The sequence below is a fragment of the Pantherophis guttatus genome, chromosome 5 (genome assembly GCF_059756535.1).
Source record: "Pantherophis guttatus breed Tessera chromosome 5, ASM5975653v1, whole genome shotgun sequence".
Taxonomy (NCBI): domain Eukaryota; kingdom Metazoa; phylum Chordata; class Lepidosauria; order Squamata; family Colubridae; genus Pantherophis; species Pantherophis guttatus.
In genome coordinates, this window is record NC_142067.1 from 18,886,501 (window position 1) to 18,910,708 (window position 24,208).

The following is a 24,208-nucleotide window of genomic DNA, read 5'->3' on the forward strand; positions in this document are numbered from 1 at the left end:
AATAGAATACAATGAGCCGCGGTGGCGCAGTGGTTAGAGTCCAGTACTGCAGGCTACTTCTGCTGATCACTGGCTGCCAGCAGTTTGGCAGTTCGAATCTCACCAGGTTCAAGATTGACTCAGCCTTCCAACCTTTCAAGGTAAAATGAAGACCCAGATTGTTGGGGGCCATATACTGTCTCTGTAAACCACTTAGAGAGGGCTGTAAAACATTATGAAGCAGTATATCCTAGTACTAGGATTCATAGTGCTAGGATTCATGCTGAGTTCTTAAATGGAGAAATATATAGCAAAACCTACCTTGTGCTATTTACTGATTTTAAGCAAGCAGCTGATAGTATCGCAAGAAGCAAATTGTGGGAAGACTTCAGAAATCAATGACGGCTTATTTTTATCTATAAGATGTAAGACAATTCCAATTTTAAGATTTAAGATGTGGAAGGTGGAAGGGCAGTTCTCTGACTGAAGAACTCCTCGGTTTAAGAGAATTAAACAAGGCTGCATCTTGCCCTGCTATTATTCCATTTCTAGATAAAATTCTGTAGTCATTTACCTGATAAAAGCAGCCTTTCCCCAGCCAAATATTGCAGGCAGGTTAAGAGCAGTGATACTCTATGCTGACAATGTAGAGGTTCTACCACAGACAACATTAGAATTAAAGGAGGCTCTCTGAAGTTTATCTAGCTTTGCAAGGGGCAGCAGATAACAGACAATTCGCTGCAGCCAACTCACCACAGAAACTCACTGAGGGACAAGAGTTATACTAATGTTGAAGAAATAGTGGAATAGAACAGGGGTGGGCTTCAAAAATTTTAGCGAGGGGTTCTCTGCCCTGTTGCTGGGTGGTCATGGCCATGGTGGGTGTGGCCTAGTCGGCCTCCTGCACTACAGCTGGGGGGGGCATTTTTGCGGAGGCCCTCTGAAGGCTGGAAACGGTCCCAAACTTCCGGTAGACCCATTTTTTGCCCTCCCCGAGCCTCCCCCCGTGCCCTGCACTTACCTGCAACCAAAACGAGCCGCATGGGGACTCCTTGGAGGGGCGGGGCAGGGTGGGTGGGGCCAGGCAGGAGAGGGATTTGGGGGTTCTCTGAACTGCACAGAATTTTAGCTAGAGGTTCTCCTGAATCCCTGTGAACCCCCAGCAGCCCACCCCTGGAATAGAATCATTAAAGAAAGGATGCCAAAGGAGCGACACAATGAAATGTGAATGACAAAAATTAAAATCTTTTTAAAGATTATTTCAAATAATTGAATTGTTGCATTGTCCCATAGCAAGTTATTCTATGGCGAATTGGCCATGGTGAGTTGACCATGGCAAGCTGGCTGCAGCGAGTTGTCCCATTCCTGATATGCTGCAAAACAAACAAACAATGCCCCTCCTCCAAAGATTGAGCACGTAGCCTTTTGAGATTATTTTTCATTTTAAGTGAGAATCATAAAGCTGAGGCTACCTAGAAGCATGAACAGGAGGATAATATCATGCTCACAAGTGTTTTACTTCATTTTGGTTTCAACAGTTTTATTTCTATGAACTTATCTAGAAAATGTTTATGTACTTTAACCTAGACTCTGTAACCTTTTCACAAAATTGTATATGATGCTGACCAGTATCATAATAAAGATAATTATTTATTTGATATTGAGCAGCTGTTACTATAGGTACCGTGTATGTTAATCATGCACATACATAACACAAACCCATGAAATCAGTAGATCCAATGGTATACATATGTCTTAGGCAACTATTAGACAGAATTAGAGCAGTCAGGCATATTACATTTTTATCATTGCCAATACAAAATATTATTTAAATTTACAGGTAGTCCTCATTTAGCAACTACAATTGAGACTAGTTGTTGAGCAAAGCGGTTGCTAAGTGAAACTGAGACTGTGCTTATGGTGTTACTTCAACTTTGCTTTACAAACTTGCAAAGGTCATAAATGTGTGGATGGTTTGCAAAGTTATTTTTTCATCACAATATAGAATAACATCATTGGAAGGGACCTTGGAGGTCTTCTAGTCCAACTCCCTGCTTAAGCAGGGGACCCTGTACTATTTTAGACAAGTGACTGTCCAATCTCTTCTTAAAAGCCTCCAGTGTTGGAGCACCCACTACTTCTGAAGGCAGGCTGTTCCATTGGTTGATTGTTCTTATTGTCAGGAAATTTCTCTTTAGTTCTAGGTTGCTTCTCTCTTTGTTCAGTTTCCATCCATTGTTTCTTGTCCTGCCTTCTGGTGCTTTGGAAAATAGGTTGACCTCTCTGTTCTTTGTGGCAGCCCCTCAAACATTGGAACACTGCTAACATGTATTCCTAGCTCTTCTTTTCTCTAGACTAGACATACCTAATTCCTGCAACCTTCTTCATATATTTTATCCTTCAGTCCCCCCCGATCATCTTTGTTGGTCTTCTCTGCACTCTTTCCAGAATCTCAATACCTTTTTTATATTGTGGTGAGCAAAATTGGATGCAGTATTCCATGTGTGGTTTTACCAAGGCATTATAAAATGGTAGTAGCACTTCTCGTGATCTTGATAAGATCCCTCTGTTAATGCAGCCTAGGATTCATCATAACATCATCATTTCAGTTGCTGTATGAGTCACTAAACAAGAATTACCTGTATGTTCAAAATATAAAAAGAAAATAGCACTTTACATGCATAGAGAAATAAAAGCAGGTGCAATTTCTGTGTTCGTTCCATGGCACAAAACTTGTTTGCCTCTTGGCAGAAGGTATAAAATGCAATTATATCTATGGCAATTACTACACTTGCAGGAATTGTAATATATCTTTCAGTCCTAAGGGTGAAAATGTAAAGAGATAAGTGCTTCAGAATCTTTTTATTCTATTGTGTAGTTTCAAGTATATTATTTATCCATTATAGGATGTTAGAAGAAATTGCAAAATGCAGATGTTTGGGGGAATATTCAATAATGCCGGCCTATTAGGCTCCAGTGTGATGTTTTATGTAATTGGGTATATATTCCCATATAGCGATAAGCAACATGATATCTTGGAAGATTATTAGATCAAAAGTATTGTGGACATACAACTTTGGAATAGGCTGCCAAAATAGTAGTGGCCAACACTAATAACAGAATAACAGAGTTGGAAGGGATCTTGGAGGTCTTCTAGTCCAACCCTCTGCTCAAGCAAGAAACTATACTATTTCAGACAATTAGTTGTCCAATCTCTTCTTTAGAACCTCCAGTTCTGTAGCTTCTACAACTTCTGGAGGCAAGTTGTTCCACTGATTAATTGTTCTAACTGTCAGGAAATTTCTCCTTAGTTCTAGGCTGGTTCTCTCCTTGATTAGTTTCCATCCATTGCTTCTTGTCCTGTGCTTTGGAAAATAGGTGCTGTTCTTCATGGTAACCCCTCAGATATTGGAACTCTGCTATCATGTCACTTTAGTTCTTTTCATTAAACTAGACGTACCCAATTCCTGCAACTATTCTTCGTATGTTTTAGCCTTCAGTCCCCTAATCACTTTTGTTGCTTTTCTCTACGCTCTTTCTAGAATCTCAACATCTTTTTTTATATTGTGGCAGCCAAAACTGGATGCAATATTCCAAGTGCGGCCTTACCAAGGCATTTTAAAGTGGTATTAACACTTCATGTGATCTTGATTCTATCTCTCTGTTAATGCAGCCTAGGACTGTGTTGGCTTTTTTGGCAGCTGCAGCACGCACCACTGGCTCATATTTATTTATATATTATTTATTTATTAGTCGTATTTCTATGCCGCCCAACTCTCCGAGGACTCTGGGCGGCTTACACCAAAGACAGTATGAACAATATACAATAAGAGACATTAAAAACCGTCTTAAAGACGTTAAAAAATTTAAGTGATTGTCACTAGGACTCCAAGATCCTAGTGACTACTATTGAGCCAGGATGCTGGCCACAGCAGAGTCAACACAAGATGAGCAGTCTGAAAGGTCCCACCAACTGTAGGCAGAGATGGTATTCAGCCGGTTCAGTCCAGTTCTCCCGAACCAATAGTGGAAATCACGGGTGGGCCTGCCCACCCGCCCCGGCTCTATGCCATCCTGTTTAGGCACATTTTTGAGGCCGGGCACATGCCCGGAAGGTGCACATGCGCGGAAGGCTGGGCACATGTGCGGAAGGCAGGCACGTGTGCGAACCGGAGAGTGCGTGCACCTGAAGCGAGTGGGCGCAGCAAACTGGTAGTAACATAATTGAAACCCACCACTGACTCTAGGTATGTAGAAGATGCTTAACATGAATTAGAGAAATATAGAATGACTCTCATAGGCTATGGGTTCTTGGGAAATGATCAGGTTAGTCAACAGACATAACTTCTTATGATTTTTTTCCCCTTTAATCATAACAGAGATTTCTAAATGAAAGTTTCTTACTACCTTTTCATGCATGGAAGTCTAATTATGTAGCTTCCAGACAGTTTAGAGAAACCATCAGCTCTTTAGATTTCTCCCTAATCTTTTATCTCTTTATACAGCTTTTGCTATAACAAGATTGAACGGCAATAAGGCTATACATGATTTACAGCCTACTTTCAGTATTTCTATTTCTATACCTGTAAGCAAAAGCCTCTACATTTGACAGATTCTGAATCATTATGTGTACAATGTGGTTATTTCTACAATAATCTCTCCTCTTAGAGTTAAGTAAGAGCATTATTATCATTGACTAGTGTCTCTCAAGCTTGTAGGAGGTTGTCTTCGGTGATTCTACAGTACAGAGCTGCTGAATTCATCATGGCTCACAACCTTCTCCAAGCTAAACTTACTGCACCTGTGTATGGTTTGCCAATTGCACAGTGGCAGATAGGACAGCACTCAAGATGGTTAACGTCATTGCCCAGAGGATCATTGGTTGCTCTCTCCCCTCTTTGGAAGAGCTTTATAGCTCCCGCTGCCTTAAGAAAGTTCAAAACATTCTTAAAGATCCATCTCATCCTGGGCACTTTTTTTTTTTTTTTTTGAACTATTACCATCTGGCAGACGGTACAGGATAATAAAAACAATGACAAATAGGCTTCTATACCAGAGCAGTAACTATATTGAATTCTACTGTATAGTGTAACACTAATGCAATATCAGGGGTTTTCAATTCAATTGTATAGAATATGAAGGATGTGTTTGTTTTATTTTTATAGTTATAATGTACACTGAAGATGGCATTTAACTTCGTTGTACGAAGTGCAGTGACAATAAAGTAAACTAAACAAAACCATCTCTTTTTCCCATCAATGCTTCTGCCAGCTTTTAGTTCCTCTACCTTGAGAACATTTCTGTTTGTGTATATGACTTATCTGCTTAGGCTAGTTCCCTGTTAGTGCTTATCACAGTGCCTGAATGGTGATTGTGTAACTGGACAGTGTTCTACTTGCATTGGGAGATGTCTTTCCCCATGGAAGAGCTGGTTAGAAAACATTATTGCAGGCTAATTCTGCCGACCACCAGCAGTTCGATTCTCTCCGGTTCAAGGTTGACTCAGCCTTCCATCTTTCCGAGGTCGGTAAAATGGGGGGCCAGATTGTTGGGGGGAATTTGCTGATTCTGTAAACCACTTAGAGAGGACTATGAAGCATTGTGAAGCGATATATAAGTCTAAGTGCTATAGCTAAAACTGAAGAGGCAAGACAAAAGAGATCCACTTTCATCTGTCCAGACCCAGGGGAATAGTTTGACCGTTGATAGAGTATGATTCAACTAATAATATCTGGTTTGGACTAGGGACAGATGGAATGATCTTGACTTTTGCCTGTGCGATTATATAATTGGTGTGAATTTTTCCACCTGCTGTGACAGAGTTCTGTAAGAGTAGGGTGGCTGTACAGGTAATCCTCAAGTTATGACTGTAATGGAGCCTAGTCATTAAGCGAGGTGCACATGTGATCACCTTGCTTAATGATTCCTGTCCCGGTCTCATTGATGCAGTCATTAAGCAACTGTGCTGGTCATGAAGTGAAGCATGGGATGCCTTGGGGAGGAGCCTCCTTAAAAAAGCATTCCAAAAGATGGTGAAAAAAATCACCTGCTTGTAGAACGGCATGAAAGCCAAGCCTCCTGTCAGCTGGTCACCTGTGTCAGAAGCTGCAGAAAAAAAGAAAGGTAAGCGAGGTGCTTCTGGGCCCTGGAACTTGCTGAGGAGCAGGTGGAATCCTGCAAGTTGCAACATCTTCACATGTACCGGTAGCCTTTGCAGCCCCTGTGGGGTTACTCAGTGTGGCTGAGTTGTCTGGGTTGAGAGCAGACCCATGGCTTCTGGGGACCTAGTTGGAAAGAAGCAGACCCAAAGATTTAGAGGACCCATTGGCCATGTTAGGGTGTGTGTAAAAAGTATTTGTTGCTTGTGCAACGAGCAGAGCAGAAACACACAGGGAAGGAGATAAACGTGCAGCTCGTGTGAGAAAAATACTTTATATACAAGATAATAAGCAGTCTCGGTGTAGTTAAAACAGTCCAAGGTCATAAACAGTAATATCAGTCCAGTAAGTATCTTCCCTTACCAAAGCAAACAGACTTTAGTAACTCTCGGTATACAGTACCATATACCAATCCAGTCTAACACCAATCAGCAGAAAGACGCAGGAAGCAACAGGAACATTCAGGAAGAAGGAACGCTTCTCTGTGCTGCTTATTTATGCACTGTAGCCTAATTACAGGGTTCAGCAAACCCTGATTACGTGGCTCAGTTGTTTCTTAAAGAAACAGATATATTGCCTGACCAACAAGTTAGGAGTAAACTACAAGCTGAACCTAACAGGCCAGATGGGGGGGCAGAGATAAGTAGAGGGGCACTACAGCATCCTTACAATCAGTCCTGGGGCGAATGACTGTTGGGGTGCTGCAGCTGTCATAACTTTGAAACAGGGTTATAAGCTTTTGGGAGGTCCAGCATAAGTTTGAACAGTTGATAAGTGACTATTCATAAGGCGAGGACTACCTGTACATTTCTACCTAGTAACTGAATAATATTTCTAAATTTATACCGTGTTTCGCCAAAAATAAGACCCAGTCTTATATTTTTTTGAACCCAGAAATAAGTGCTTGGCCTTATTTTCAGGGGAGGTCTTATTATTTTGGGGCGCATGGGGCAAGATGGGGTTCCTCTTGCTGTATTACCTGATTTCCACCTCTGTCTCTCTAACCCTAACCCGAGGAAATGGCGGGGACCAGCTGCGCATGCGCTTAAATATTTTTGGGGAGGGTTTATTTTAGCGCATGTGCTCAAAAGTCCGATTGGGCTTATTATCCGGGGTGGTCTTATTTTCGGGGAAACAGAGTATTTAGAAATCTGGTTAAAGCATGATTGTGAAAATGCAGTGCTAACTGATTTGACATACATTGTCCGGAACCAAATTGTTCATTGCTGATAGTAAAAGAAATTCCAGATTACTTATTAAAGTCTTAGTCAAACAGAGCTGAGTGAACTGTTGCTAGTGCAATGCAATAAGGTGTCGGTGCATTATGAGGATAGCATGTTTATTTTGCTACTATGCTCAGTGAGAAAAACCGCATGAAGTTTCCCCAACATTTCAATTCAAGGAAACAGGGCCGTCTTTTCTGATTAGTTCTGTGCAAGGAGGACGAATGAATATGGATTCTAGATCAGTGTTTCTTAATCTCAGCAACTATAAAATGCAGGGATTGCAAGTCCCAGAATTCCCTGACCAGGTGACTGGCCAGGAAATACTAGGAGTTGAAGTCCATATATCTTAAAGATGTTAAGGTTGAGCAACAATGTTCTAGATTACAAAATACAGTTAAACAGGTTTGTACCTTTCTGGGGGGGGGGTGATTTAAGAGATCTCTGAAGAAAATATCAGATACATGATTATTTTTTGGTAGAAGTTTTTAAAAAGCTTTCTATATAGACCATGTTAAATGTTGGCTGAGGAAAAAAAAGTGCCAGAATTTATTTATTTTATCTCTTCAATTGTATCTTCATAGCTATTAAAAAAGCAGTGTGAAATGAATGTGTTTTTACATGGCCTGCTATATTTAATAAGGAATGCAATGTGGTTAGATTGTTTAACCAGTTTAAGCTTAATTGCAGAATAGACATGCTTAAAATTCTCATTTATTTTTCCATTACCTTTTATTTTCATTGTTTCCTTTATTTGCTGTGAAATTGTTTATGGATATGGCTAATCAGCTACTAAATAACCCTCTCATAAATAGCTTTTCTTTAAAAAAAAAAATACTACCAGTGTCACAAGCCAGTGGCAAATTATTTCTTTAAAATTAAAACTTTTTTCTTCCAATAGTTAAAGATGAAATTTGGCCAAGATGAATATGGCTTTTTTAATATGCATGTTTTATTCAAAGGGAAATTGCTATGTCCAACAAATGTTTCCAATTAGAAATTGATACAGTACATCACTAAATACTCAGGGAACTGATTTAATTGAAGATTCTATCCGTTTTTGATTCCCTTTTGCTACCCCTTTTATTCAGCATCCAGAAAATATTTTTTCCATCCAGAATTCTAACAGGAAGAGACCTTAATATGACAACACTAATCATTTTTTCAGAAGGGGTCTGAATTTACATCCTCTTACCAAGTATATTACCTGAGTAACAGAGTGAATAAGTTTATCCATAAGACAGGTACATGCAGTAACTTGTAGGAGGTTTACATCCAATAAACTATACTGTATGCAGATTTTTCAATCAGGGATCTTTTTTAATATCTAAACAGAATGTTAAATTCAGTGTGAAATTCTTTTCAGTAGGAGTCCCCAATCAAGGGACTGCCTGCTTATTAATAAATGATAATTTAGAATATATTTCAGACTAATATCCCATAAGACTTAAGAGTACTTTGCGGTAACCATCTTTGTTATCCTCCTTTTAATTTCCAATGGTTAATATACCAATTTAAAAAGGATATGAATATCTTACCAAACTAATCAGTGTTCCAGAACAAAAATAATATATGAAATAACTTCTACGTCATATGAAACAAACTTGTTCTATAAATACCATAACAAGATGACCCTATCAGATTTCTTGGGGGGGGGAAACACATAAATGTCCAATAATTCAAAATTATAACATGGAATCAAAATCATTTTGCATGTATGTGTCTCATTTCTATAGATTTAAAACTGAATTAGTAACCATTTTAAAATCCATAGAAATGCTAACATAGATGCAAAATGGTCTTGGACACTTCACTCTCTTATTCCATGGCCCTCTGTACTTTTGAAGCTGTAATTTAATGGATGCCAACAGCAATTATAAATTAGTATATGTTCATTGAAGAGAACAGCATGGTAGCCTAGGGGTGGAACTCTTGCCTCACAATTAGGAGGCTGTGAGTTAAATCCTAGGTAGCAACAGATATTTCTCTCTCTGGGCACAAAGAGAAAACATCTGCTGTGAACTTCATGTAGGCATCAGGAAGGGCATCTGGCCAGTAAATGCTCAGCTCCATTCAGTCACCCTGACCCCACCCTGATTCAAGGGATTACAGGATCATTAAAAGAATATATATATATATGTTTATTTAAACATATTAAAAATCGAGCATATTATTAGACGTGTATCCAGTCTAGGAGCATTCATTTCTATTAATATACCTGCTACTTCTGCTTTTTTAGGGTCTGCCAAAAATAGGGTTCATTTGTCATTCAACACCAACATGCTAAGCTTTGAAATACTGTAGCTATTCTCATCATTATATATTTTGTGAACAGTACACTTGAGTTGCCCCAACCCTATGTAGCATTTTGAATTAACTCAACTTATTATGTATTCATTTCCTACTTTTCACTCTAGACGAGGGGTGTCAAACTCAATTTCATTGAGGTCTGTATCAGGGTTGTGTTTTACCTCGTGGGGTTGGGATGGGTGTGGCCAGCTCGACGTCACTTATGTCGGGGGCACTTGTGGTGGCCCAGGCAGAGCTGGGGGGATCCATTGTGTCCAGCCTGCCTGCCTGCTTTCCTTCCTTCCTTCCTTCCTTCCTTCCTTCCTTCCTTCCTTCCTTCCTTCCTTCCTTCCTTCCTTCCTTCCTTCCTTCCTTTCCTTCCTTCCTTCCTTCCTTCCTTCCTTCCCTCCTTCTCCTTTCTTCTTCCTTCCCCTTTCCTTCTTTTTCCTTCCTTGCTCTCTTCCCATCTTTTCTTCTTTTTCTTTGTCTTTCCTCTTTCCTTCTCCTTCCCTGTCTCTTCTTGGATGCTCAAATGCATCGCATCCACTCCTTCTCCTTTTAGATTGGTTTGCTTTTAGTTTGTTTTGCTAGCCCTCTGCCAGCAAAAATGGAGCCTGGGCCCCATTTTTGGCTGCGATGGCCTCCTGCAGACCTCTGCCAGTGAGAACAGAGCCCGGGGGGTTGTGTGCAGCCGCCCCAGATCCCATTTTCAGCCACGACGCCCTCCTGCAGCCCTCTGCAGTGAGAATGGAGCTCCCGAGCTCCATTTTCACTGGCAGAGGCACCGCAGGCGAGTCCTTCGCTGTTCCCAGGGTGGCCCCACAGGCCAGATCTAAGCACCCTGTGGGCTGGATGCGGCCATCTGGCCTTGAGTTTGACACCCCTGCTCTACACTTTTGATGCTACATAGCATGGATGTCCCCAATTTTATATTTATATTACTCCTCTTAAGATGGTAGACTGTAAGAGGACATCAAATGAATTTCTTAACATTTATACCTAGATTTCCAACTTTATTCAACATTACACTGCATTACATTCAAAGTATCCCTTAGAACAGTGTTTTTCAGCTTTTGCAACTTTAAGGCTGCATGTTGCTGGGAAATTCTGGGACTTGCAGTCTACATATATGAATATTGCCAAGGTTGACAAACACTATTTTGGATTAGTGTAAGCAAAATTCAGATTCCTAACCAAAGGAAATCACTAAATTTTTTTAAAAAAAGACTTCTCTTTTGCAGAATTTTCATTATTCTCTATGATCACTGATCTATGAATGTACTGACTGGATTGCGGATGCCGTTCACATTAGATTTGATTTTTAAAAGAAAAAATATAGCAGTATAGAATAGGATGTTGGGGTTTCTTTTAAGCACAATAGAAAGAAAAAGGTTGAAATCTGAAACTTCCACCACAGAGTAGCACTTCAGTGAGAATACTGGAAGGATTGAGTAAAAGTTGCTAGAATTAAAAGTACTGTCATCCAAACATTTAATTGGAATCCATAATATCCTTCATTTAGAAGCAATGAATTCTGGAATGAAAAGAACCAAATAAAGAATTTCAGTCCAGTTTTTCTCTTTCTCCTTTCTCTTTGGATCACATACCTTAATCAGATCCATTGGATGAAACAAGGCTCAGCCAGAGGTTTTCTCCTTAAATAACACAGTTATCATCAATACAACATCCTGCAAACTGGCCTGTTGAGTTCAAAGGGTGAATAATTCAATAAGTTGTATGTTGTCACTATTTTCTCACACGTCCAAAGCCGTGCAACTTTGAATCCGGTGCCCAGTTCTTCTCTTGGGAAATAAACGTTACGATAACCATCTTTCCCTAGGACTTATCGTTACAATAATACCTACTCCAAATCATTGCTGTTGATTTGTATTTTATTTACCTCATGTTTCTCCACTCTGATATTCCCAAATGGATTATAAAATGGGTTATAAAATCTCAGAATTCCTTGGCAGCAGAATGCAACCCCTGAAGAGGCACAAAGCTGGAAACTTTAGGGCCAGATTTACCAGACCCTCAATAGTTCTGCCCACCTTTAGCCTCCCTCAGTGTCTTGTCCTGGTTTGTCATTCTACCCTTAAAGATGAAACTGGGTTGAAAACAGCCACGCCGGCTGAGAATTCTGGAATGGAATTCCTAATGGAAAACATTAGGCCAAGGGACAAATGTTCCATAACAGAACGTAATAATAAGTAGTTTAACTCTCTGTTGATTAGTTCATACAAAATTTTAAGTCACATTGAGCGATGTGAATGCTTAAACTTTTTTTTACACTGGAAGCTATGATATAAAACTCTCCGGATATTTGCCTCCTATGTAATTTTAGAAATAGATAGGATGCATATGCCTGGCTACAATAAAATAAAATAAACTCAGCTGCTAGTACAAAAGCAGGCAATTCCAGTTTGATGGAATTTAACAAATTTAATGTTGCTGGTAACAATAAAGGCTCTTAACTGCTTCCTAAGAAATTGAAAAGAAACCCATATCGCATCAGAGAAGATAATTTGACCTTTTCTTACAAAATGCACACACACACACACACACACACACACACACACACACACACACACACACAAACACAGAGACATATTCAGATTAAATATTGAATGTGTGTTTTTTCAAATTGGATATTTGTTCTTGAATTAATGACCGTATTGGAAAAACATGATCAAATAGTTTTGTTAGAGTGCTCAACCGTCAAGTTTTTTTTTTTAAATGCCCGAAATGCATATTCCCCTCCACAAATTTGCTTTCTCTCTTTTTTTTACAGGAATCTTGCGACATACGAATGAGAGGTTTATTTAGTTGCATAGATAAAAGCTTTTTTAAAATCCTCATTTCTTCTAACATCTTTAACAGCTATGCAGTTTCTTACAAGATATGTTTTATCGTTTCAAGAAATGCTGTTAACCTGGCAGTTTTAAAACTGAATGAACAAGGCCTCTTGGACAAATTGAAAAACAAATGGTGGTACGACAAAGGAGAGTGTGGCAGCGGGGGAGGTGACTCCAAGGTTAGCCTCAATGTCACCAAAGCGGGTAAAAAGAACTGTTGAGTAATTGGCGCGTCTGCTGTGGTTCCTCCTTCCTGCTCTCCAGACCCAACGGTGTCCTGTGGCACTGCAAATACATTGCCAACCAATATCCAGATGTATGCAATTACTGTCAAAGCAAAAATATTTGCACCCTAATCAGATTTCTTTTTGACCAAGGCCAGCTGGTATGTCTTGAAGTCCAAATTGGAGTTTGTCTTGTCATTTTGGCAATTGCTCAATAAATTCACTTTAAAAAAAAAAAAGTGAACCATTCAGGAATAATATCTATCTCCAAAGTAAGTTTCCTGAACCAGAAGATAGAGAAATGCTGATAAATTAACATGTGGCAGAGTTTTAAATAATTAGTTTTACCATCAAGGGCTGTAGGCTTAATCTCACCCCGAATTCCTTAAAGGAAATAAATCCTTTTCATCATGTATCTTTCATCAAGTATTTTTCTTGTCCTAGCATAATTCTTCATTAGAACAGATTTGCAGAATGCTGGTTTGAAAGTGGGCTTATTGGAGTTTCTTCAAAAAGAAAAAAAGCTGAGAAGGATAATCTACTATTTGGTTGAGAAGAGAATATCTGTAACACAAGAACTGTGGACCTCTTGATGTTCTCCGAGCTGGTTGTTTGCTTGCAGACATTTCATTACCCAACTAGATAACACCATCAGCGTTAATGAGTGTGGGGTTTGCAGTCTGTTTATTTATAGTACACACCTGTCAAAACTGGTAGGACAAGTTACAGGCAACAGGTAGCCCTCTCTTAACAATGAAAATTGGGAACAGAATTTTTGTCACTAAGCAACGCAGTCCATAAAGCATGACATAATGTGAATGCACTGCTTAAATTCCAGCACTTTTGATTACTGACATATAAGAGGATCACTGCAGGATGTTAAGCGAGGATGTCACGTGGCTGCCTTTTGCTATTTTCTGCCAGTTTCCCCATTGACTTTGCTTATAGGAAGCTTCCTATAAGCTTTGCCAGCTGGTAAAGGAGGTCCCAAATGACAATCATATGACCATAAGACATTGAGATGTTGTAATCACGAGCGGGACACCAAGCATTCAGACCATGATCATGTGACCATGGTGATGCTATCAGGGCTGTAAGTACAAAGACAAGTTGTAAGTACCACTCATTCAGCACCGTTGTACGTTTGAATAGTCAGTGAAATAGGTGATTATTAAACAAGAACTACCTGTAGAAACCCTGCACTCCCTCACTCTGATAATGTTATCTAGAAAAGTAATGAAACTTCTGCAAGCCCAGAGAACACCAAGAACTCCACAATTCAAGTTATCCTCTTGAGTGCTATAGTTCAGGGGTCTCCAACCTCCCACCTCTGGGAGTTGAAGTCCACAAGTCTTAAAGTTGCCAAGGTTGGAGACCCCTGCTATAGTTGACACATACTGCAGATTGTATAATTCATTTCATCAAGTCACAATGTTCTCCTGTTGAGTACAAGAAAAGACAGTCAACAATGTTATAGTTATGTAGCTGATGCTTCCTTTTGTAATACATTATTCAGAAACACCTCATGAAGTCAATTACTTCAGAAATGGATACGGCTAATAATATGTACTCTATGCCCCTTTCATTCAGTTAACTTAATGGCTGGTGGGTTTACATACAGATGGTCGACTGTGTTCATATATCATCAGAGGCATCAGCAGCTAACCACAATGATACCAAAATGACAAACTGTATGCTGTGGCATCACAATGTTGACTCCACTCTTTACTCGCTTGCACAATGCAAGTATGGAAGGGATAAACTTTATATCACACATATCACCCGTTATCTTTGTTCTGAGGCTATGCATAATACGTTGACCCAGGTCAGGTGAAAACAGATATGCCATCTATGACATGCTAATATTAGCTGTTAACTTTGGTTAGATTTTGTCGGTGTGTTGTGTTGTATTAGTATTTTTAAACACAATTTGGTTCATAGAAGGTTCAATGTATTATGCAAACTCAGAAAAAGGAATTAATGACATTTGATTTCCAAAGTTTCTTTTAAAAATTAAGCTCTAGCCCTTAAAGCACTTTGAACATCTAAAATTAAAAAGTTATGATTCCCAACATGAATGTCGCATGAACACATTTCTCCTTGGTATCATTTCAACAGCTTTGTACATTTATAATTCAGATTATTATTTTTTTACTTTACTGAATAAGCAGATCTTTACATTATATTATTACAATTACTGATATTAGTGGTCATTGAATTCAGAAGCAAATCATAGTCTCATTTTAAAATATTGTCAATTGCTTAAAGCAGCTTAATTACTGAAATATCAAATTCCAAACAAGCTACTAGTGTAAGAAATTAAGGTAGATAGTAACCAAGTTAGTTGTCTTGTACAAACCATCCCACATGTCCTAGATTCTGAAAAACATATCGATTGAGACTGTTGCAATAATTACATATTGTGAGTCTAAGCACTTTTACTCAGCTGTAGATCCCATTGAATTCAATAGAACGTATTTCACATAAAGTCTGTTTTGGCTTGCAGCCTAAACTGTTCAGCTGACAATTTAGGGGGTAGACTTCTGTTGAGGTTAATAGCTAGGCATCCATTTATATTAAAAAAAAAGAAACAAAAGCAGGAAAGTTCTCAAACTATCTGACAATCCATTAACACGTATTAAGGATTATTGAAGCCAATAGTTTTGGGTTTACAGTAATTGCAGACAACTTATTTAAAACTTCACCCAGCAGGATGCGCCCATTACTTGAAGCGATGGAGCAGGTCCCATTGGTATAGCTGTCTCTGACCCTAGGCCTTCTCTGTACATGGTGTAACCGCCACTGTGGCCTGTGCTCCATCACTTTGCCATGCGATTCTATGTAGTTTTGCTTGAATAACATAAAATAACATATATAATGTTATTTATGTTATTTTCCACGTGAAGAACTCCTGTAAACCTTGCCGTTTTGAAACTCAGTGAGGCAGGCGTCTTAGACAAGCTGAAAAACAAATGGTGGTACGATAAAGGTGAATGTGGACCGAAGGATTCTGGAAGTAAGGTCAGTTGCTGAAGTTCGGGGCCTATTGTTGTGTTCACGAGGGAGTTATTGGTCACTTAGGAATGAAAATAAGTCAGCTATTGGAAGAACCATCATGTTGAAGAGGTTAATTTTGTCTCAGCTTCCGTGGAACAAAATTATATTCCATTAATACTGCTGTAAAATCACTAATCCACGTTTCAACTCCACTTATACATATCTGCAAAAGCCACATTCCTCAAGACAGCGCACATTCATATACATACACAAACACACACACACACAAACATACACAGAGAGAGAGAGAGAGAGAGAGAACATATAGCCAAAAGCTTTTTCCATCAATAATAAACCCTTTCAATTTTAATTTGCCCAAAGTGTTTTCTATGTCGTTCCATATTCTGGATTTGTAGAAATGGAACACCTAGATTCAGAATGGTGCTGTGGAATGGTTTGGGATATTTCTATGAAATCTGAAGATAATCTTATTTAATGTGTGCCATTTTCTCACTACACAGTACTGGAGTTCCATTGTAACTCTGTTATAGAGCTGACTGTTCCTCTAGAGCGGGGGGGGGGGTGTTTCAAACTTGCGTCATCAAGTGACATATTGCAACTTCCTCCCTGTTCTGTCCCCGACTCACACACGCACACAAACAGTCAGCCAGGAGTTAAAATAAACTTGCAGACAACAATTTCCTTCGATAACAGAATTGGCAGCAACCCAGTACCTGCTTGCCAAAAACTTTACACAGAGGGAGGTGTTCCTCCTCCGTCAGATAAACCAAAATAAATTCACAAAGCCAAAGAATTGTCAAGTCCAGTCCATAATAATAAATCCAAGGAAGGCAGATAACAAAGTTCCAGAGACACAGTATGACTTGCTAGCTGTTCAGTTTTGTCCGTCACAAAGCCTGAATGGCCACTACACCCCCTTTTATCCCCTGTGGGATGTGGTCCAGTGACTCAGATTAATCTCTGCCACGCCTCCTTCTCTGCTGCGTGCGCTTGTCTTTCCGACGCTGGCGGGGATCCAGCCAAGACTTATCTCCATCGCTGTCTAACTGCAGATGCTCGGAGATGCCTGGCTCCTGGCCTATCTCCTCTCCTTCGGGAGACACCTGAGGCATTGCCAGAGAGGAGGGTCCTGGAGAGGGAGGCCTTGCCAACTCCTCTCCTTCACTTTCGGAGTCTTCTCCCTCCGATAAGATGGGCTCGGGGGTCGGAGTTACAACACCCCGTGTGTGGTGTTCGTTAAACTGGGTGTGGGCATGGGCCAGAGAATGACGCATCTGGCCTGCAGGCCGCCAGTTTGACATCCCTGCTCTAGAGCAACTGCTAGCTCAGAAATTAATTCCCCACATTTTTTAAAAAACAAATTAAAGCCTGCCCTTATTTATTTATTTTTTTGGTAACACTTGGAAACCTAAGATTATAAAGTTACGTATCCAACATGAATGCCACAATGTAGACACTGTCATCTCATCAATTCTGCAATCTATAATTCAGATAAGACTTACTGTATTTAATAATGTACCTTTACATTGTATTGCTGTAATAATGGACTTTAAAGGTCATTAAGATCAGTCCACTTACTCTCATTTTAAAATAGTAAAATATTGCTTGTTGGTTAAAGCGAGATCTACTAAGTTGCTTAATTAACAATACACACTATAGTGTCAAACCCAAAACAACTTGTTAGCCAAAGAATTAAGGTAGACAATCACTCATTTAAAATGCTGTACTTTGCTATACCAGATATCTATACCAGCCATACCAAAATGAACAATGAATTGTAATAATATCAGTTCACAATATGAAAACAATACAGTGGCTAAAAATACACCTTTAACACTACACTAAAGTTAATACACCCATGTTTAGAACTCAAAACTGGTAGAATTGTGAAGCACCAAACAAAGAACATTCTACACTTTTTTTTTAAAAAAAAGCACAATCATGGGGAAAAAAACCATATTCTGAAATTTCCCTCTTTCTACCTAGTGATCCAAGGAATGTTACTAATGTTTTTGTGGCTTTCCTGATTCACTTTTCACCAGATTGCAACTAACTGATTAAGTAAGATTTGAAAGAAAGCCGTAAACAGCACAGTAGAACATTAGAGAGTAACAGTTGAAGAAAAAAATTCCTTCCGCCCAAAATATTAGCTTTGATGCAAAATGCATTTTGCTGAGTTTAGAAAACACACTGTAAAGTAATATTCATTAAAAATGATACTTGACAAGTGTTTGGAAAACCTTTCAGATGTTCTGTTTCTTATGACCTTGGGCGTCTAACGAAAAGGAAAAGGTATAGATCAATAAGCTCATTAGTGATTTAAAAAAGAAGAAGAAGCTCATGCCTAAGCCACAATTAGACATTAAGCTAGCTATGTTTGAAGGCTACTGCATTTAATTGCGTAAAACTATTTCACCGTTACTCATTACAGTAGCTAAGGGACTCCTATTGCAAAGGGTTAATTAAGCATAGGTCGACTTTTGCAATATTTTTTTTTTCAAAATGGGTTTACATGCCTGTGTGTTTTAGGATGTACCGATAATTTGAAAGGTCTCTGTTAGTTTGGCGCGTATTTTATTAAAATGTTCTATTTATGTAAATGAAGCTGTTCCTTAGACAACCCCACTCCTCTCCCTCCTGTTTTTGTAGACTGCTGTTTGTTTGTGCTTCCAGCTATTTGTTCCTGGAATGTAACACTCTTCCCTTCTGTTTCCGTAGGACAAGACAAGTGCTCTGAGTCTCAGCAACGTTGCTGGCGTCTTCTACATTCTGGTTGGCGGCCTGGGGTTGGCAATGCTGGTGGCTTTGATAGAATTCTGTTACAAATCCAGGGCCGAGGCGAAGAGAATGAAGGTGGCAAAGAGTGCACAGACTTTTAATCCAACTTCCTCGCAGAATTCCCAGAATTTAGCAACTTATAGAGAAGGTTACAACGTATATGGAACCGAGAGTATTAAAATTTAGGGGTAGGACTTAGGGCCCTACTACAGTGAGTGGGTGATGCATCATTTTGTCATGCAATGTTGTGATCTGTCTGTTCAGTGGTGATTCCTGCTTGCTTCTCAACAGAGCTTCCTCTTTTTTGGTGGGGGGGAGGGAAAAAAAACCCGGTTCGGTTAATTTTGGCTGCAGATGTTTAGTCTATACATATATGTTGCTAATAGACATCTGCATTGCAAGGATTTGTTAAATGCCATCTATATATGTATATATGTATATGTATCTTTTGTGTGTGTATATATATATATAGATAGATAGAGATGACACACTGTTTTATTTTCTTTTTATAAAAACAAGGAACATTTTCTGCTCTCAGACAGATTGGATTTTGTGGTTGAGAATTTAGAGCTTTGTAGAGAAAGGAAAAAGTCCGAACAGAGGTGCTAGAAATTCCTTCCTTGGGCAAGGGGTTGGGCTGGCAACTTTTGTTCTAATTGCTCTTGGTTTTGTCTATGAAAGGCTCAGCATTAGAGGACTTGACTTGAGAAGGTTGGTTTCTTCTGCTTTTTGAAGCTCCCTGTGGGATCTGTAGCACAGATCAGTTCTTCCCCATTTCCCAGTCCCTAAATATACTGACCTAAGAAATCCCCAAGTTTTCATCCATTAAAAATTGCTGGCCAGCAATTCTTGGATTGTAATATCATCTGGAGGAAGCTAGAGTGAAGAAAGCTCATTCCAAGAGTTGATGTAGATAATTAGGTTGAAATCCTATGCATACTTACTTTGGAATTAGTCCATCTAGCCCAGTACTGTCAATAAATCCCAGACAGTTTCTACCTACCTGGAGATGCAAGGGCTAAATCTAGGATATATATTTTTTTGCAAGTTACATCCCTTCCCTTTTGATAATGACAGCCTTTATCTCAGATGGCTTTAAAAGAGGATTACATATAATATAGGATCACACATAATAGTAAGCCTGGATTTCTAGCCATGGTTGTTTGAACCAACCTTAATTACCTCACTCACAACTATCCTGTTTCCCTGAAAATAAGATCCAACCGGAAAATAAGTCCTAGCATGATTTTTCAGAATGCTCTTAATATAAGCCCTACACCCAAAATTAGCCCCAGTTAAGATTGTCAGCCAGATGGGTGCATTTAGTATTGTATTTTCCCCCAAAATAAGACCTAACCAGAAAATAAGCCCTAATATGTCTTTTGGATCAAAAATTAATATAAGATCCAGTCTTATTTTCGGGGAAATATGGTAACATTAAGCCATTATGGATGGGTTCTCTTATGCTAAGCCCAAAATGAACCATATTCTGGATGGGTGTGATGTTTGAATCCAGCCCATACATCTATTACCCATGATGTTCTAGACAACCTTCTGATCACAAGCAGGATATGATTTCTAGAGGCCAAGTCTAGCTGTAGTAGGAATAGGATGCTGGACTAGATGGACCATTGCTCTGAACTAGAAGAGCTTTACATTCTGGTCTGTTCTTATTTAAGGTGACTGACTTCTGAGTAAATTTGCATAGGATTTGACTGTTAGTTAAGTCTATTGCATTTATACCCTGCCTTTGCTCCGTAGAGCTCAAGTTGGCTGTGCTTCGTTGACCAGGAGCGTCACCTGCAGTTCTGAATGCCACTGCAAATCTCCTCAGTACAGGTTAGGTGTAGACGACAAGCGAAGCTGCAGACTTCACTCATGGCAAAGAAGCATCAATTTATCTCTTCTCACTTGCTGGTCCCTTCCCACCCATACCCACCTCCATTGTGGTTTCATGTCATCGATTCATTCTGGAAACCTGTGAGAATTGCAACATAAAATTATGGCCCAGATCCTTCACATACTCACCTATTGGTCCCATCTGAAATGAATGGAACTCACATCTCGGTAGACACGAACATGACTGTATGTGCACTAATTCGCCCGCTTAGGTTGGACAACGGTAGCCGTGGGCATCTGCAGGAAGGGGGCAAGTGACAAAACATGCATCATTGTGACATGGTCGTGGCAAGCACCAGCCTTTATATGTGTCTTTTTTGCATGTGTACGTACAGAAAGACAGAGGTTGCATTGTGACATTGTGATGTGTGTTTTGTCATTTCGGTGTTGTTGTGGTTCAGAAAGGATGCATATGGATCTAGAGGTGGATAGAAACAGCAGGATATTCTAGATGGAGTAATAAAGTAAGATTTAGGGGTGATACGATAGCAGTGTTCCAATATCTCAGGGGCTGCCACAAAGAAGATGGAGTCAAGCTATTTTCCAAAGTATCTGAGGGCAGGACAAGAAGCAATGGGTGGAAACTAATCAAGGAGAGAAGCAACTTAGAACTAAGGAGAAATTTCCTGACAGTTAGAACAGTTAATCAGTGGAACAACTTGCCTCCAGTGGTTGTGAACGCCGCAACATTGGAAGTTTTTAAGAAGAGATTGGATAACCATTTGTCTGAAATGGTATAGGGTTTCCTGCCTAAGCAGGGGGTTGGACTAGAACACCTCCAAGGTCCATTCTATTCTATTCTATTCTATTCTATTCTATTCTATTCTATTCTATTCTGTGGTGGGTTCCTCCCGGTTCGGCCCAGTTCTCCCGAGCCAGTAGCGGTGACGATATGATGTCATCAAACTGGTTCTGCCCCCCCCCACGCCCACCCACACCTCCACCCACCCACCCCCGCGTTATTCTTACCTTTTATTTGGCCCCACCCCCAATCTATTGCTGCCTCCTGAGTTCCAGCTGATGGCTAGAGGGAAAAAAACCTTTTAAACTCTTGCTGCGGGGCTTCAAAGGGCCTCCCTACAGCTGATCAGTGTTAAAAGAAAACAAATGATTAGACCAGTGCCTGCAAAAATACACGAGTAGATCAGTGCCTGCAAAAATAAATGGGTAGATTAGTACAGCTCTGCAAGCAGTTAAAAGCCTGGTAGACCAGTACCTCTGCTAAATCCTAAATAATTGTCACATTACCATCAAGCCACGCCCATAAAATAAGCCACGCCCACAGAACCGGTAGTAAAAAAATTTAGAACCCACCCTATTCTATTCTATTCTATTCTATTCTATTCTATTCTATTCCTGATTTTAGAAGCAATGTTCTACAGATTGGAGACAGATCTTGCAGGCTTTCATTAGTGCTAAAAAAAGGAAATACTTGCCCAACTTCGTTTTGCACAAATGTGCAATCAATCACCCTGAGAGTCTAGGATTGATTGTAAGGTAGCAGTCAGGCATCACACAATCAGCAAATGTGCTTCAGGATTGTTCATAATACTATTGCAAAGGACATTCAGGCACAAAAACCTAGTTTCATGCTGCAGCTGTTTGACCGTCTCTAGCACCATTATTTCTACTGGTATTTTTAGTGCAATCCTTCAGATATGCTCCCCTTAATGTCATTTTACTCTAACAATTGCAAGTTTGACTATAAATCAAAGGGAAAACATTTGCTATTCAGATACAGCCTCATAAGAACTTATTTCACATGGCTTGGGAAACTATGCCCATTGAGTTGCATTGTGATTTGCATTCTCTAACTTCATGGCTGATCTCCAAGAGAAGCAGCTTCTCCAGAGAGCTGAGCCTTCAAGCAGCTGTGTCAAAAGCAACTGATGTTAGATGCCGATTAAAACTGTCCGAACCACTGGAATTTTAATCAGCTTCAGTTATGACATTGGCAAGTTAATACATGCGCAGGATACGACCCCATGTGGCCATATCTTTTTTTTTCCCTCTCATGTATTCTATTTATGCCTTTCTCCTTGTGAAATAATGTGTGGGAAAGATGAGGAAGACCCAGTCACTCATCTGTCAGTGTTCCAAGTAATGCACCCATTGAAAATAGAACACTGAGGCCAGTAGATTCTTCAAAGAACAGTTTATTGCAGTGTTGGCAAACCTTTTCAGCACCGAGTGCTGAAATGGGAGCGCGCGCAGGGGAGCGCCAGAAACCGGAAGAGCAGCTTCCCCACAAGCATGCGCACGCCGGGAAGCTGAACTTCTGGTTTCTGGCATACGCGCTAGTCACCTGGTCTTCCAGTTTCTGGCATGCATGCATGCGCAAAGACCAGCTGGCAGGCGCACATGTACGCACCAGAAACCAGAAGCTCAGTTTCCCGGCGCGTGCATGCGTGCCAGGGAACTACTCTTCTGATTTCCAGCACTCCCCCGTGCACGAAGACCAGCTTCCCAGTTCGCATGTGCGTGCCAGAACCTGAAAGAGCAACGAGTGACAGCTGGCGTGCCCAGAGAGATGCCACTTCCGGCACACATTCCATAGGTTCCCCATCACAGGTTTATCGGATGCATCATATTGACACAGCTGGTGAAAATCGACTCTGAAAGTTCCTACAGTTTTCACCTAATTAAAAAGTAAAAGTTTTCCCCTTCCCCCAAATCATCAGTCACATTGTCCAATCAAAGTGCTGGCCGGTTGCTTGGTTACTTCACTCCTCCTCTCCCAGCCACCTGTTGGAATGACCTTGGTTCCCACAGGAAAACTTTATTTTGACTGCAAAGCCCCAGTTAACTATTCCCCCCTCCCTGTCCCCTCTTCTGCCTTGTGGCAACCCTGAAGCCACAAAGATGGCCTCAGCCAGGTTCACTTCAGGGTTGACATTGTCTATCACATGTAGATGTGTCTGGACTAAAAATCTTAACTTTAAATTATGGTTAAAGTTATTCTTGAAGGCATGGAGATTTTTGACAAATCGCTAACAAAGGAACTACAATCTGAAATGGGACTGAAATGTATTGGAATCACCACCCTTACTTTTTTTCAAGTTGATCTCATAACTTTAATTGCCCTCAAGTCAATCATCTTACCTTCTCCCACCACATTTGACTAGCTCCTTTTCTTCTCTGGGCCAGGCTTTGCACACACAGTGATACCCGCACGTACATAGGACTTAAGAGTCCCGTAATTGCTGATGCCATAACTAGTAGTATGGAAAAGCAAACATTTGTTCCGATTTTCATAATTCCATCCACACACCTTCTCATCCATTTTGCAATCTCTGTGCAATCCTGACATTTTGGATTCCAAAGTGGGGGAACCTGTGCCTTGTTTTTATTGGATCATCACGCCATCATGCTATCTCTTCAAGAAAGCCAACATTTCCTGCAACCACAGCAGCCACAACATTTGCATGCCAGGCTAAGCATGGGATGTCTCCCCCTTTGAATTCAGATGTGATTCCTCTCTTAATTATTATCTCATGAAGGACTCGGGTATTTTGTTCCTCTAACACTTCATTGTTTCCATAATATTTTAAATCTTTCTATTGGCTAAAACCATTGTAGATTTTGGGCTGGGATCTAAAGAGCCGCTTCCAATGCCTTCTTCAAACTGGCATCCTCTAGAGGATTTTTTGCACCGCAATGCCCAGAATTTGCAGAGAGCTTTTGGAGAATGCCATGTTGGAGAAGACATGTTGAATTCAATATTCATAGTACTGATATACTGTTGCTTGTTTTCCTTTCCCAGTCTGCAGCCTCTCTAGCTGCCC

At 40.1% G+C, this 24,208-nt stretch overlaps 1 protein-coding gene across 5 annotated transcripts in view; it reads left to right on the forward strand.

The window, feature by feature from the left end:
• Positions 1-24,208, forward strand: part of GRIA4 (glutamate ionotropic receptor AMPA type subunit 4) — a 281,742-nt gene that overhangs the window by 251,095 nt on the left and 6,439 nt on the right. The window contains exons 14-16 of one of the 5 annotated variants that reach the window (XR_015734379.1): positions 12,569-12,683; positions 15,635-15,749; positions 18,465-18,599. Coding sequence is in view for 4 of the 5 variants with exons in the window: in XM_087894637.1 (XP_087750763.1) it covers positions 12,569-12,683; positions 18,465-18,710 (361 nt within the window). In the remaining variant the exon portion in view is untranslated. Of the gene's footprint in view, positions 1-12,568; positions 12,684-15,634; positions 15,750-18,464; positions 18,713-24,208 lie in introns of all 5 variants that reach the window. The other 4 variants (XM_087894635.1, XM_060686217.2, XM_087894637.1 and 1 more) reach the window with 4 other exon arrangements.